Source organism: Pseudophryne corroboree, chromosome 3, assembly GCF_028390025.1.
Source record: "Pseudophryne corroboree isolate aPseCor3 chromosome 3, aPseCor3.hap2, whole genome shotgun sequence".
In the NCBI taxonomy this organism is placed as follows: domain Eukaryota; kingdom Metazoa; phylum Chordata; class Amphibia; order Anura; family Myobatrachidae; genus Pseudophryne; species Pseudophryne corroboree.
Genome location: NC_086446.1, coordinates 798,172,373 through 798,185,770, shown reverse-complemented (window position 1 = coordinate 798,185,770; position 13,398 = coordinate 798,172,373). Strand labels below are relative to the sequence as shown.

At 49.6% G+C, this 13,398-nt stretch overlaps 1 gene segment (V, D, J or C); it reads right to left on the bottom strand.

Annotated features, from left to right (window-relative positions):
* Positions 1 to 2,135: 2,135 nt before the first annotated feature.
* On the bottom strand, positions 2,136 to 2,495 carry LOC135057442 (T cell receptor alpha variable 5-like). The segment is given in 1 exon segment: positions 2,136 to 2,495. A coding segment is annotated over 1 exon segment (360 nt).
* Between the last annotated feature and the right edge of the window lie 10,903 nt (positions 2,496 to 13,398).

Sequence of the window (13,398 nt, the reverse complement as noted above, 5' to 3'; positions counted from 1 at the left end):
TGGTGTATCAAACCCATACTGTATCTGACCTACACTGTAACTGCACTGTATCAGGCCTGCACTGTAAGCTGCACTGTATCTGACTCGTACTGTATCTGACCTGCACTGTAATCCACACTGTATCTGACCTACACTGTAACTGCACTGTATCTGACCTACACTGTAACTGCACTGTATCTGATTCGCACTGTATCTGACCTGCAGTGTAACCCGTACTGTATCTGACCTGCAGTGTATCCGACCTGGGGGGAAATTTACTAAAGGTCAACTGGTCAATTTGCCTTTTTTTCCCCCAAAAATACACGATTTTGCGAATGGTGAATTTTACCAAGGATCAATTCGTATGGAAGTCACATGTCAAATGCGACTTTGTACTCCAAATCGTGGTAAATCACCATCGGCACAAACATCACCAAAATAAGACTGGATCAAAGGAAATTGTACATTTATGTAGAATCGTCTTTGCAAATGTGCACGAATCCGCATCAAAATCGCAAAAAAATCGCACCTCAATACTAGAAAACAATTCACTGATTTTTTTCAGCATCTTGACATGTGAAAAACATTTTTTTGCCTACGTTCCATCAAAAGCCTTACCAAAATCACTCAAACATCTCACCACAATCCACCGCTTCCAAATAGCAACATGTGAAAACTATTTTAATTATGACTGAACCAATCAGAATGTGTTGGGGGATTTTGCTGCTTTTCAGCGATTTGATGCGAATTAAGGTGCAACTTGTGGGTCAAATTGAGGCGTGATCTCCTTTGTGTTGACATGCGACTTCGGAGGCCTTCTACTGCGAATTATAAAGCAACTTCTGAAGTGACTTGCCATGTGAAAACCGCAGATACGACACAAATCGCTCATGCCAAAAATCCATAACGTACAGTACACCATTGAAAGACAAAGACGCAAGTGAAAACTCTTGTTAGTAAATGAGCAATTTTTGTTCCAGCGATTAGGGCTGATAAGGGGCGATAATAGGTGATATGAAATCTCTCCTAAAATGATTCTTAGTAAATTTCCCCAGGTCTTAATTTTATGTCCTGGCTGCTATTACCCAATTCAGATTTCCATTAATTAAACATTCTTTAATATATTTATTTGTATTTAGATAAGAGTGTTTTTTATAAGGGTAAGAAGTTACTCCACGGATTGCTTATAAGTTTCATGTACATAGTGGGGGTCATTCAGACCCGACAGCATCGGCTGCACGGTCACACACATTAATGGTCGCGTCCCTGATGGATGCAACCACAATGTGATTGACAGAGCCGGGTGTTTGTAGGGCAGCGATATGGCGTTGGGAGGGGTAGGGTGAAAGGGGGCAGGCTAGGACAGTTTTCGGGGCTGCTGCGTGTCATCACTCGCAGCCACTCCGGGGGAAAAAATGGTGGCCGACCACCTTACAGAGCAGCCAGGCTGCGCTACCAGGGGCCAACCTTAGTTCCGATGCGACTGTGCTGAGATGAACGCAGATATGGCTGCCTTTGCAACGATCTGCGTTCATCTCTGAATAACCCCATATCCACAATCAATCCAAAAACATACTAAAAGTAGTAATAAAATAAAATATATGCTTTTGTGTACTTCTGCAGAAATGCTAATTATCTATCGCAACACACAGACGCTGTCACAATACGTCTCTCTCTCCAAAACACGTACAGGCTTGGCGCGTTTCGTTTCACACTGACGGCGGGATGCATCAATGTGTGTTTTGTAGGCAAACCTAAAAAAATGCTGTATGCTGTATTCGGAGGTCTGGCCATTTACCGCATATACACCAATGTGTTACATTCCAGAGCTTGGACCCGGTGTAACGCCATCTGTAGATGGCGTAATCTTACACGTTAGCTCCTTTAAAGGCAGAATAGTAATGTAGCACCATGCATACCTGCGTTTTGTTGCATCTGCATTTTATGAGAATTTTAAAAAAAGAAAAAAAATATTTTTATTTATGATGCCTTAGAATTAATTAGCAATAATAAATAGTAGCTTTATGCCCCCAGCCTATAACAGCATCACTGATTTCCGCACGGTAATTTTGATGTTGGGACGGAGAATTCTGCTTCAGTTGGGTATTATATCTGTCACCTGCAGGAGGCAGCCGGTGCCTCATTTCTGTACAGCCTCACTCTGCGACTCTGTCACTGTGGATGCTGCTGGCACAGTAATACACAGCGCTGTCTGCCGCTGAGACGTTAGTAATGCTTAAGATGTTCTTCAGAGGACCATCAGGCTTCATAGTGATTCTCTCATCTGTGACCTCCATAGTGGCTTTGTCTGTCCTGTATGCGTAGCCAATGAGAAGCAGGGCTTCCCCCTTCCCCTGGCGGTACCAGTACTTATAATTAAAGCTTGCGTCCTCATGGGTGCAGTTCATTATCACCGTCTCCAAAGGCCGAACCAGCTTGAACTTTGGGTTCTGAACAACGTCTGCGGCCAGGCACACTGACATGAAACACAAATACAGCAACACCTTCATTGTCATGTCATTGAAATAACCGTACAGCAGTGTACGCAGTAAGGAGGACGCACCACATCCAGGACTAAGTTCAAAATATACAAATTCAGCTAAAACCTAAATATTAGTACGTTGTAACTGTAACTTTAATGTGACTTTAAGTCAGAAGGGAGAATATATAGGAGACAGAGATGACTTGTTCCGGAGTCTTACACTGCAGCCACCACAGAGGAACACAGAGCTGCGAAATGCGTGTCACCTCCTAGGTACACAACTCATCAGTGACACATCTCAGGGCTGAATGTGGGCGAGACTCGTACAGGAAGCCGGGTGCAGCAAACTGGAACCACACAGCCATCCCTAGCACTGGGGCAACAGACAGTTTGCTGATCTTACAAGTGATCATCTGACGGCTAATCTTCCGTCAGTACATATCAATCAGGGCAAATAAAGTTAGTCTAGCTCATAGTTTATTTATTTTATTTATTAACAGTTCCTTATATAGCGCAGCAAATTCCGTTGCGCTTTACAATTGGAAATAATAATATAACAAAACTGGGTGAACAAACAGTCATAGAGGTAGGAAGGCCCTGCTCGCAAGCTTACACTCTGTAGGGAAATAGCACCTATCCTTGTGTGTCAATGCCTATCTATTGCATAGTTGTCCACCGGATTGCAGAGGTTCTTGGTGGGCTGAATGATTTGGTCACACAGCAATGATGAACCGGGGTCGGGAGGAAGGGAAAGTGAAGAATGTGAGGACATGTGTGGACTGTGCAGAGTGGATGCAATTTCATAGGAAGGTTTATGAAGATTATGTGGGTTGTTCTGGAATGTGATAAGATGCTGAAGAGGTGAGTTTTCAGGGAACACTTGAAGGTTTGGAGACTAGAGGAGAGTCTTATTGTGCGTGGGAGGGCATTACACAGAGTTACTAATATGAAGATGTTTCCATTTTAATTCAGTGTTACTGCATAAGTCGCTGAGTATAACAGCAGATAGTGAGAATTCAGTGTGCACTATCAGAGGAATTGTACTGTACAGCTGAGAAAGTAAATTCAGGGACAAATTACTAGAACCTCAGAAATGAGGCACACACAGAGCCTCTTTAGGGTCTTAGTAGGCCCAAGCCGAAGCTCACATCACTTGACACTCATGACTCTGCAAAACACATGGAACTAAATGCAGATATTCACTGGTACCCGGGATTGAGCTCTTACAGTATAAACATCCACACAGTCCCATCTATACGGGGTGTGGTATGGAAGGTAGATAGTAACTAGGTCGACAGTGTCTAGGTTGACCGCTATTGGTCGACAGTAACTAGGTTGACAGGGTCTTTAGGTCAACATCAGAGCCGGCCATAGGCATAGGCAAACTAGGCAATTGCCTAGGGCATTTGATATGCCTAGGGGCATCAGCAGCTTCTGCTGATTAAAATGATCTGTGTGTAGCATTTCATATGCAGATACAGCCACAGTCTCACACAGTATATAGGCATGCCGCATATCATTTTATTCAGCAGAAGCTGCTTGTGTGCCCTAGCCACATAGCAGTGCAAATAAGATGCATTTTCATAGAAAAATCTGTCCGACGTTAGCATTGAGGCAAGATTTATGAGGACACATCTGTATCCAAGCAGAGGCAGAGGTCACAGTGTTAGTGGCAGTGTGAGTGCTGTGTGCATGTGAGAGGGTTGGTTGTGCAGTAGTGTTCGGAATATGTGTAAGGAACATTATGTGTGTCATGTAAAAATGCATTAATAATGTGCAACATATGTGTAAGGGGCACTGTGTGTGTCATTATGTGTATAAGGGCATTATTAATGTGCGGCATATGTGTAACAAGGTACTACTGTTTGTGTGTCATTATGTGTATAGGGGCACTAATAATGTGCACCAAATGTGTAGGGGGCACTATGTGTGTCATTATGTGTATAAGGGCATTAATAATGTGCGGCATATGTGTAAGGGACATTATGTGTAAAAAGGCATTAATAAAGGTTGTCATAATGTGTAAGGCGCATTATGTTTATAAGGACATTAATAATGTGTAAGGGGCATTACTGTGTGTCATTATGTGTATAAGGACATTAATAATGTGCGGCATATGTGTAACAGGGTACTACTGTATGTGTGTCATTATGTGTATAGGGGCACTAATAATGTGCAGCAAATGTGTAGGGGGCACTATGTGTGTCATTATGTGTATAAGGGTATTAATAATGTGCGGCATATGTGTAAGAGACATTATGTGTAAAAGGGCATTAATAAAGGCTGTCATAATGTGTAAGGCGTATTACTAAATGCATTACTAATGTGTGGCATTATGTGTATAAGGTGCTCTACTATGTGGCGTTGCATATGGAAAGGGCACTACTGTGTCGTCTAATGTGAATAAAGAGCAATATGGTGTGGTGTAATGTTAATAAGGAGCAATTCAGTGTGATGTAATGTGAATAAGGGGCTCTACTGTGAGGAGGAACGTTTATAAGGTAAAGTGATATTACTGTGGGATGTAATATGAATTATGGACACCATCGCATGATCAAATGTGAATAAAGTTGCAGTACTGTGTGGCATAATTGGAATTGGGGTTACTATTGTGTGGCCATGCCCCTTGCCAGCAAAAACACACCCCTTTTTGGGCTGTGCGCCAAATGTGCGAACTGTTCCTATTTAAAATATAGGGGTTACAAACACCAAAATGAGGACTGTTATGGGTGAGGGGTGATGGTGCTGGGAAAGAGGTGCAAGGTCAGAGGCGGAACCAGCGGTGGTGCTAGGGGGCACCAGACAAAATCTTGACTAGGGCATCATATTGGTTAGGGCCGGCTCTGGTCAACATGGTCTAGGTTGACAAGTCAAAAGGCCGACATGATTTTTTAATATTTTTTTGGGGTAGTTTTCTTCGTAGAGTGACCGGGAACCCCAATTAGTGCACCGTGTCCCCTCGCATGGCTTGTTTCGCTTGCCATGCTTCGGGCAAGGTGCCTCCCTCCGCTACCGCTTCGCTCGGCACAGATTACCGTTCCAATCGTAGTCCACGTGGATCGTTAAGTATGAAGGTTAAAAAAAAGAAAATAATTGTAAAAAACTCATGTCGGCCTTTTGACCTGTCGACCTAGAACATGTCGACCTAGAGACCCTATCGGCCTAGAAACCCTGTTAACCTAGTTACTGTCGACCAATAGTGGTCAACCTAGTTAGTGTCGACCTAGAGACCGGATCCCATCTATACGCATGGGTCCATTGCCACCTCCATTATCAGTGCACGCTTACACCAGCACGGACATCAGGCAAATCTCTGCATACACACAACGCACGGCCATGACACACTCTCACGTCTTTTATGTACAGTATATGAGTGCCCAGTTATAGCCATTATTCGAAGGGGAGTATGTATGACTCAGTATCACCCAGCTGCTGGGCAATGCGGACTTAGTTACAGCTCTGAATTAACCCCATAGTGCAGTTAGGTGTTACCCATTGTGCTTGGACATGGGTGGCAAGTAATGTACGCTTCAGCCTCTTGTACATAGAATGTCATCAAGCAGCACAAGATGTGATACGGGGCGGGAAGCACTACGGGTGTGATACAGGGCGAGAAGCACTACGGGTGTGATACAGGGCAGGATGCACTATGGGTGTGACACAGGGCGAGATGCACTACGGGTGTGACACAGGGCGAGATGCACTACGGGTGTGATACAGGGCAGGATGCACTACGGGTGTGACACAGGGCGAGATGCACTACGGGTGTGACACAGGGCGAGATGCACTACGGGTGTGACACAGGGCGAGATGCACTACGGGTGTGACACAGGGCAGGATGCACTACAGATGTGATACAGGTAGGCTGCACTATGGGTGTGATATAGGCAGGATGCACAATGGGTGTGATACAGGGCGGGATGCACTACAGATGTGATACAGGGCAGGATGCACTACGGAAGTGATACAGGACAGGATGCACTACGGATGTGATACAGGGCGGGATGCATTATGGATGTGATACAGGGCGGGATGCACTACGGATGTGATACAGGACGGGATGCACTACGGGTGTGATACAGGGCAGGATGCACTACGGATGTGATACAGGACGGGATGCACTACAGATGTGATACAGGACGGGATGCACTACGGGTGTGATACAGGGCAGGATGCACTACGGATGTGATACAGGACGGGATGCACTACGGGTGTGATACAGGGCAGGATGCACTACGGATGTGATACAGGGCGGGATGCACTACAGATGTGATACAGGACGGGATGCACTACCGGTGTGATACAGGGCAGGATGCACTACGGATGTGATACAGGACGGGATGCACTATGGGTGTGATACAGGGCAGGATGCACTACGGATGTGATACAGGACGGGATGCACTATGGGTGTGATACAGGGCAGGATGCACTACGGGGCGGGATGCACTACAGATGTGATACAGGGCGGGATGCACTACAGATGTAATACAGGGCGGGATGCACTACAGATGTGATACAGGGCGGGATGCACTACAGATGTGATACAGGGCGGGATGCACTACGGGTGTGATACAGGGCGGGATGCACTACAGGTGTGATACAGGGCGGGATGCACTACAGATGTGATACAGGGCAGGATGCACTACGGGTGTGATACAGGGCGGGATGCACTACAGGTGTGATACAGGGCGGGATGCACTACAGATGTGATACAGGGCAGGATGCACTACGGGTGTGATACAGGGCAGGATGCACTACAGATGTGATACAGGGCGGGAAGCGCTACAGATGTGATACAGGGCAGGATGCACTACGGGTGTGATACAGGGCAGGATGCACTACAGATGTGATACAGGGCAGGATGCACTACGGATGTGATACAGGGCGGGATGCACTACGGATGTGATACAGGGCAGGATGCACTACAGATGTGATACAGGGCGGGATGCACTACAGATGTGATACAGGGCGGGATGCACTACAGATGTGATACAGGGCAGGATGCACTACGGCTGTGATGCAGGGCAGGATGCACTACGGGTGTGATGCAGGGCAGGATGCACTACGGGTGTGATGCAGGGCAGGATGCACTACGGGTGTGATGCAGGGCAGGATGCACTACGGATGTGATAGAGGGTAGGATGCACTACAGGTGTGATACAGGGCAGGATGCACTACGGATGTGATGCAGGGCAGGATGCACTACGGATGTGATACAGGGCAGGATGCACTACGGGTGTGATACAGGGCGGGATGCACTACGGATGTGATGCAGGGCAGGATGCACTACGGATGTGATACAGGGCAGGATGCACTACAGGTGTGATACAGGGCAGGATGCACTACGGGTGTGATGCAGGGCAGGATGCACTACGGATGTGATACAGGGCAGGATGCACTACAGGTGTGATACAGGGCGGGATGCACTACGGATGTGATACAGGGCAGGATGCACTACAGATGTGATACAGGGCAGGATGCACTACGGATGTTATGCAGGGCAGGATGCACTACGGGTGTGATGCAGGGCAGGATGCACTACGGGTGTGATGCAGGGCAGGATGCACTACGGGTGTGATGCAGGGCAGGATGCACTACGGATGTGATACAGGGTAGGATGCACTACAGGTGTGATACAGGGCAGGATGCACTACGGATGTGATGCAGGGCAGGATGCATTACGGATGTGATACAGGGCAGGATGCACTACAGGTGTGATACAGGGCAGGATGCACAACGGGTGTGATGCAGGGCAGGATGCACTACGGATGTGATACAGGGCAGGATGCACTACGGATGTGATACAGGGCAGGATGCACTACAGGTGTGATACAGGGCGGGATGCACTACGGATGTGATACAGGGCAGGATGCACTACAGATGTGATACAGGGCAGGATGCACTACGGATGTTATGCAGGGCAGGATGCACTACGGATGTTATGCAGGGCAGGATGCACTACGGATGTGATACAGGGTGGGATGCACAACGGGTGTGATACAAGGTGGGATGTACTACGGGTGTGATACAGGGCGGTATGCACTACGGGTGTGTTACAGGGCAGGATGCACTACAGATGTGTTACAGGGCAGGATGCACTACGGGTGTGTTACAGGGCAGGATGCACTATGGGTGTGTTACAGGGCAGGATGCACTATGGGTGTGTTACAGGGCAGGATGCACTATGGGTGTGTTACAGGGCAGGATGCACTATGGGTGTGTTACAGGGCAGGATGCACTATGGGTGTGTTACAGGGCAGGATGCACTACGGGTGTGTTACAGGGCAGGATGCACTATGGGTGTGTTACAGGGCAGGATGCACTATGGGTGTGTTACAGGGCAGGATGCACTATGGGTGTGTTACAGGGCAGGATGCACTACGGATGTGATGCAGGACAGGATGCATTACGGATGTGATACAGGGCAGGATGCACTACAGGTGTGATACAGGGCAGGATGCACAACGGGTGTGATGCAGGGCAGGATGCACTACGGATGTGATACAGGGCAGGATGCACTACAGGTGTGATACAGGGCGGGATGCACTACGGATGTGATACAGGGCAGGATGCACTATAGATGTGATACAGGGCAGGATGCACTACGGATGTTATGCAGGGCAGGATGCACTACGGATGTGATACAGGGTGGGATGCACTACGGGTGTGTTACAGGGCAGGATGCACTACAGATGTGTTACAGGGCAGGATGCACTATGGGTGTGTTACAGGGCAGGATGCACTATGGGTGTGTTACAGGGCAGGATGCACTATGGGTGTGTTACAGGGCAGGATGCACTATGGGTGTGTTACAGGGCAGGATGCACTACGGGTGTGTTACAGGACAGGATGCACTATGGGTGTGTTACAGGGCAGGATGCACTATGGGTGTGTTACAGGGCAGGATGCACTACGGATGTGATACAGGGCGGGATGCACTACGGGTGTGATACAGGGCAGGATGCACTATGGGTGTGTTACAGGGCAGGATGCACTATGGGTGTGTTACAGGGCAGGAAGCACTACGGATGTGATACAGGGCGGGATGCACTACGGGTGTGATACAGGGCAGGATGCACTATGGGTGTGTTACAGGGCAGGATGCACTATGGGTGTGTTACAGGGCAGGATGCACTACGGATGTGATACAGGGCAGGATGCACTACAGGTGTGATACAGGGCGGGATGCACTACGGATGTGATACAGGGCAGGATGCACTACAGATGTGATACAGGGCAGGATGCACTACGGATGTTATGCAGGGCAGGATGCACTACGGATGTTATGCAGGGCAGGATGCACTACGGATGTGATACAGGGTGGGATGCACTACGGGTGTGATACAAGGTGGGATGTACTACGGGTGTGATACAGGGCAGTATGCACTACGGGTGTGTTACAGGGCAGGATGCACTACAGATGTGTTACAGGGCAGGATGCACTATGGGTGTGTTACAGGGCAGGATGCACTATGGGTGTGTTACAGGGCAGGATGCACTATGGGTGTGTTACAGGGCAGGATGCACTATGGGTGTGTTACAGGGCAGGATGCACTACGGGTGTGTTACAGGGCAGGATGCACTATGGGTGTGTTACAGGGCAGGATGCACTATGGGTGTGTTACAGGGCAGGATGCACTATGGGTGTGTTACAGGGCAGGATGCACTACGGATGTGATGCAGGGCAGGATGCATTACGGATGTGATACAGGGCAGGATGCACTACAGGTGTGATACAGGGCAGGATGCACAACGGGTGTGATGCAGGGCAGGATGCACTACGGATGTGATACAGGGCAGGATGCACTACAGGTGTGATACAGGGCGGGATGCACTACGGATGTGATACAGGGCAGGATGCACTACGGATGTGATACAGGGCAGGATGCACTACGGATGTTATGCAGGGCAGGATGCACTACGGATGTGATACAGGGTGGGATGCACTACGGGTGTGTTACAGGGCAGGATGCACTACAGATGTGTTACAGGGCAGGATGCACTATGGGTGTGTTACAGGGCAGGATGCACTATGGGTGTGTTACAGGGCAGGATGCACTATTGGTGTGTTACAGGGCAGGATGCACTACGGGTGTGTTACAGGGCAGGATGCACTATGGGTGTGTTACAGGGCAGGATGCACTATGGGTGTGTTACAGGGCAGGATGCACTACGGATGTGACACAGGGCGGGATGCACTACGGGTGTGTTACAGGACAGGATGCACTATGGGTGTGTTACAGGGCAGGATGCACTATGGGTGTGTTACAGGGCAGGATGCACTACGGATGTGATACAGGGCGGGATGCACTACGGGTGTGATACAGGGCAGGATGCACTATGGGTGTGATACAGGGCAGGATGCACTATGGGTGTGTTACAGGGCAGGATGCACTACGGATGTGATACAGGGCGGGATGCACTACGGGTGTGATACAGGGCAGGATGCACTATGGGTGTGTTACAGGGCAGGATGCACTATGGGTGTGTTACAGGGCAGGATGCACTATGGGTGTGTTACAGGGCAGGATGCACTACGGATGTGATACAGGGCTGGATGCACTACGGGTGTGATACAGGGCAGGATGCACTATGGGTGTGTTACAGGGCAGGATGCACTATGGGTGTGTTACAGGGCAGGATGCACTACGGATGTGATACAGGGCGGGATGCACTACGGGTGTGATACAGGGCAGGATGCACTATGGGTGTGATACAGGGCAGGATGCACTATGGGTGTGTTACAGGGCAGGATGCACTACGGATGTGATACAGGGCGGGATGCACTACGGGTGTGATACAGGGCAGGATGCACTATGGGTGTGTTACAGGGCAGGATGCACTATGGGTGTGTTACAGGGCAGGATGCACTATGGGTGTGTTACAGGGCAGGATGCACTACGGATGTGATACAGGGCGGGATGCACTACGGGTGTGATACAGGGCAGGATGCACTATGGGTGTGTTACAGGGCAGGATGCACTATGGGTGTGTTACAGGGCAGGATGCACTATGGGTGTGTTACAGGGCAGGATGCACTACGGATGTGATGCAGGGCAGGATGCATTACGGATGTGATGCAGGGCAGGATGCACTACAGGTGTGATACAGGGCAGGATGCACAACGGGTGTGATGCAGGGCAGGATGCACTACGGATGTGATACAGGGCAGGATGCACTACAGGTGTGATACAGGGCGGGATGCACTACGGATGTGATACAGGGCAGGATGCACTACAGATGTGATACAGGGCAGGATGCACTACGGATGTTATGCAGGGCAGGATGCACTACGGATGTGATACAGGGTGGGATGCACTACGGGTGTGTTACAGGGCAGGATGCACTACAGATGTGTTACAGGGCAGGATGCACTATGGGTGTGTTACAGGGCAGGATGCACTATGGGTGTGTTACAGGGCAGGATGCACTATGGGTGTGTTACAGGGCAGGATGCACTATGGGTGTGTTACAGGGCAGGATGCACTACGGGTGTGTTACAGGGCAGGATGCACTATGGGTGTGTTACAGGGCAGGATGCACTATGGGTGTGTTACAGGGCAGGATGCACTACGGATGTGATACAGGGCGGGATGCACTACGGGTGTGATACAGGGCAGGATGCACTATGGGTGTGTTACAGGGCAGGATGCACTATGGGTGTGTTACAGGGCAGGATGCACTACGGATGTGATACAGGGCGGGATGCACTACGGGTGTGATACAGGGCAGGATGCACTATGGGTGTGATACAGGGCAGGATGCACTATGGGTGTGTTACAGGGCAGGATGCACTACGGATGTGATACAGGGCGGGATGCACTACGGGTGTGATACAGGGCAGGATGCACTATGGGTGTGTTACAGGGCAGGATGCACTATGGGTGTGTTACAGGGCAGGATGCACTATGGGTGTGTTACAGGGCAGGATGCACTACGGATGTGATACAGGGCGGGATGCACTACGGGTGTGATACAGGGCAGGATGCACTATGGGTGTGTTACAGGGCAGGATGCACTATGGGTGTGTTACAGGGCAGGATGCACTACGGATGTGATACAGGGCGGGATGCACTACGGGTGTGATACAGGGCAGGATGCACTATGGGTGTGATACAGGGCAGGATGCACTATGGGTGTGTTACAGGGCAGGATGCACTACGGATGTGATACAGGGCGGGATGCACTACGGGTGTGATACAGGGCAGGATGCACTATGGGTGTGTTACAGGGCAGGATGCACTATGGGTGTGTTACAGGGCAGGATGCACTATGGGTGTGTTACAGGGCAGGATGCACTACGGATGTGATACAGGGCGGGATGCACTACGGGTGTGATACAGGGCAGGATGCACTATGGGTGTGTTACAGGGCAGGATGCACTATGGGTGTGTTACAGGGCAGGATGCACTATGGGTGTGTTACAGGGCAGGATGCACTACGGATGTGATGCAGGGCAGGATGCATTACGGATGTGATGCAGGGCAGGATGCACTACAGGTGTGATACAGGGCAGGATGCACAACGGGTGTGATGCAGGGCAGGATGCACTACGGATGTGATACAGGGCAGGATGCACTACAGGTGTGATACAGGGCGGGATGCACTACGGATGTGATACAGGGCAGGATGCACTACAGATGTGATACAGGGCAGGATGCACTACGGATGTTATGCAGGGCAGGATGCACTACGGATGTGATACAGGGTGGGATGCACTACGGGTGTGTTACAGGGCAGGATGCACTACAGATGTGTTACAGGGCAGGATGCACTATGGGTGTGTTACAGGGCAGGATGCACTATGGGTGTGTTACAGGGCAGGATGCACTATGGGTGTGTTACAGGGCAGGATGCACTATGGGTGTGTTACAGGGCAGGATGCACTACGGGTGTGTTACAGGGCAGGATGCACTATGGGTGTGTTACAGGGCAGG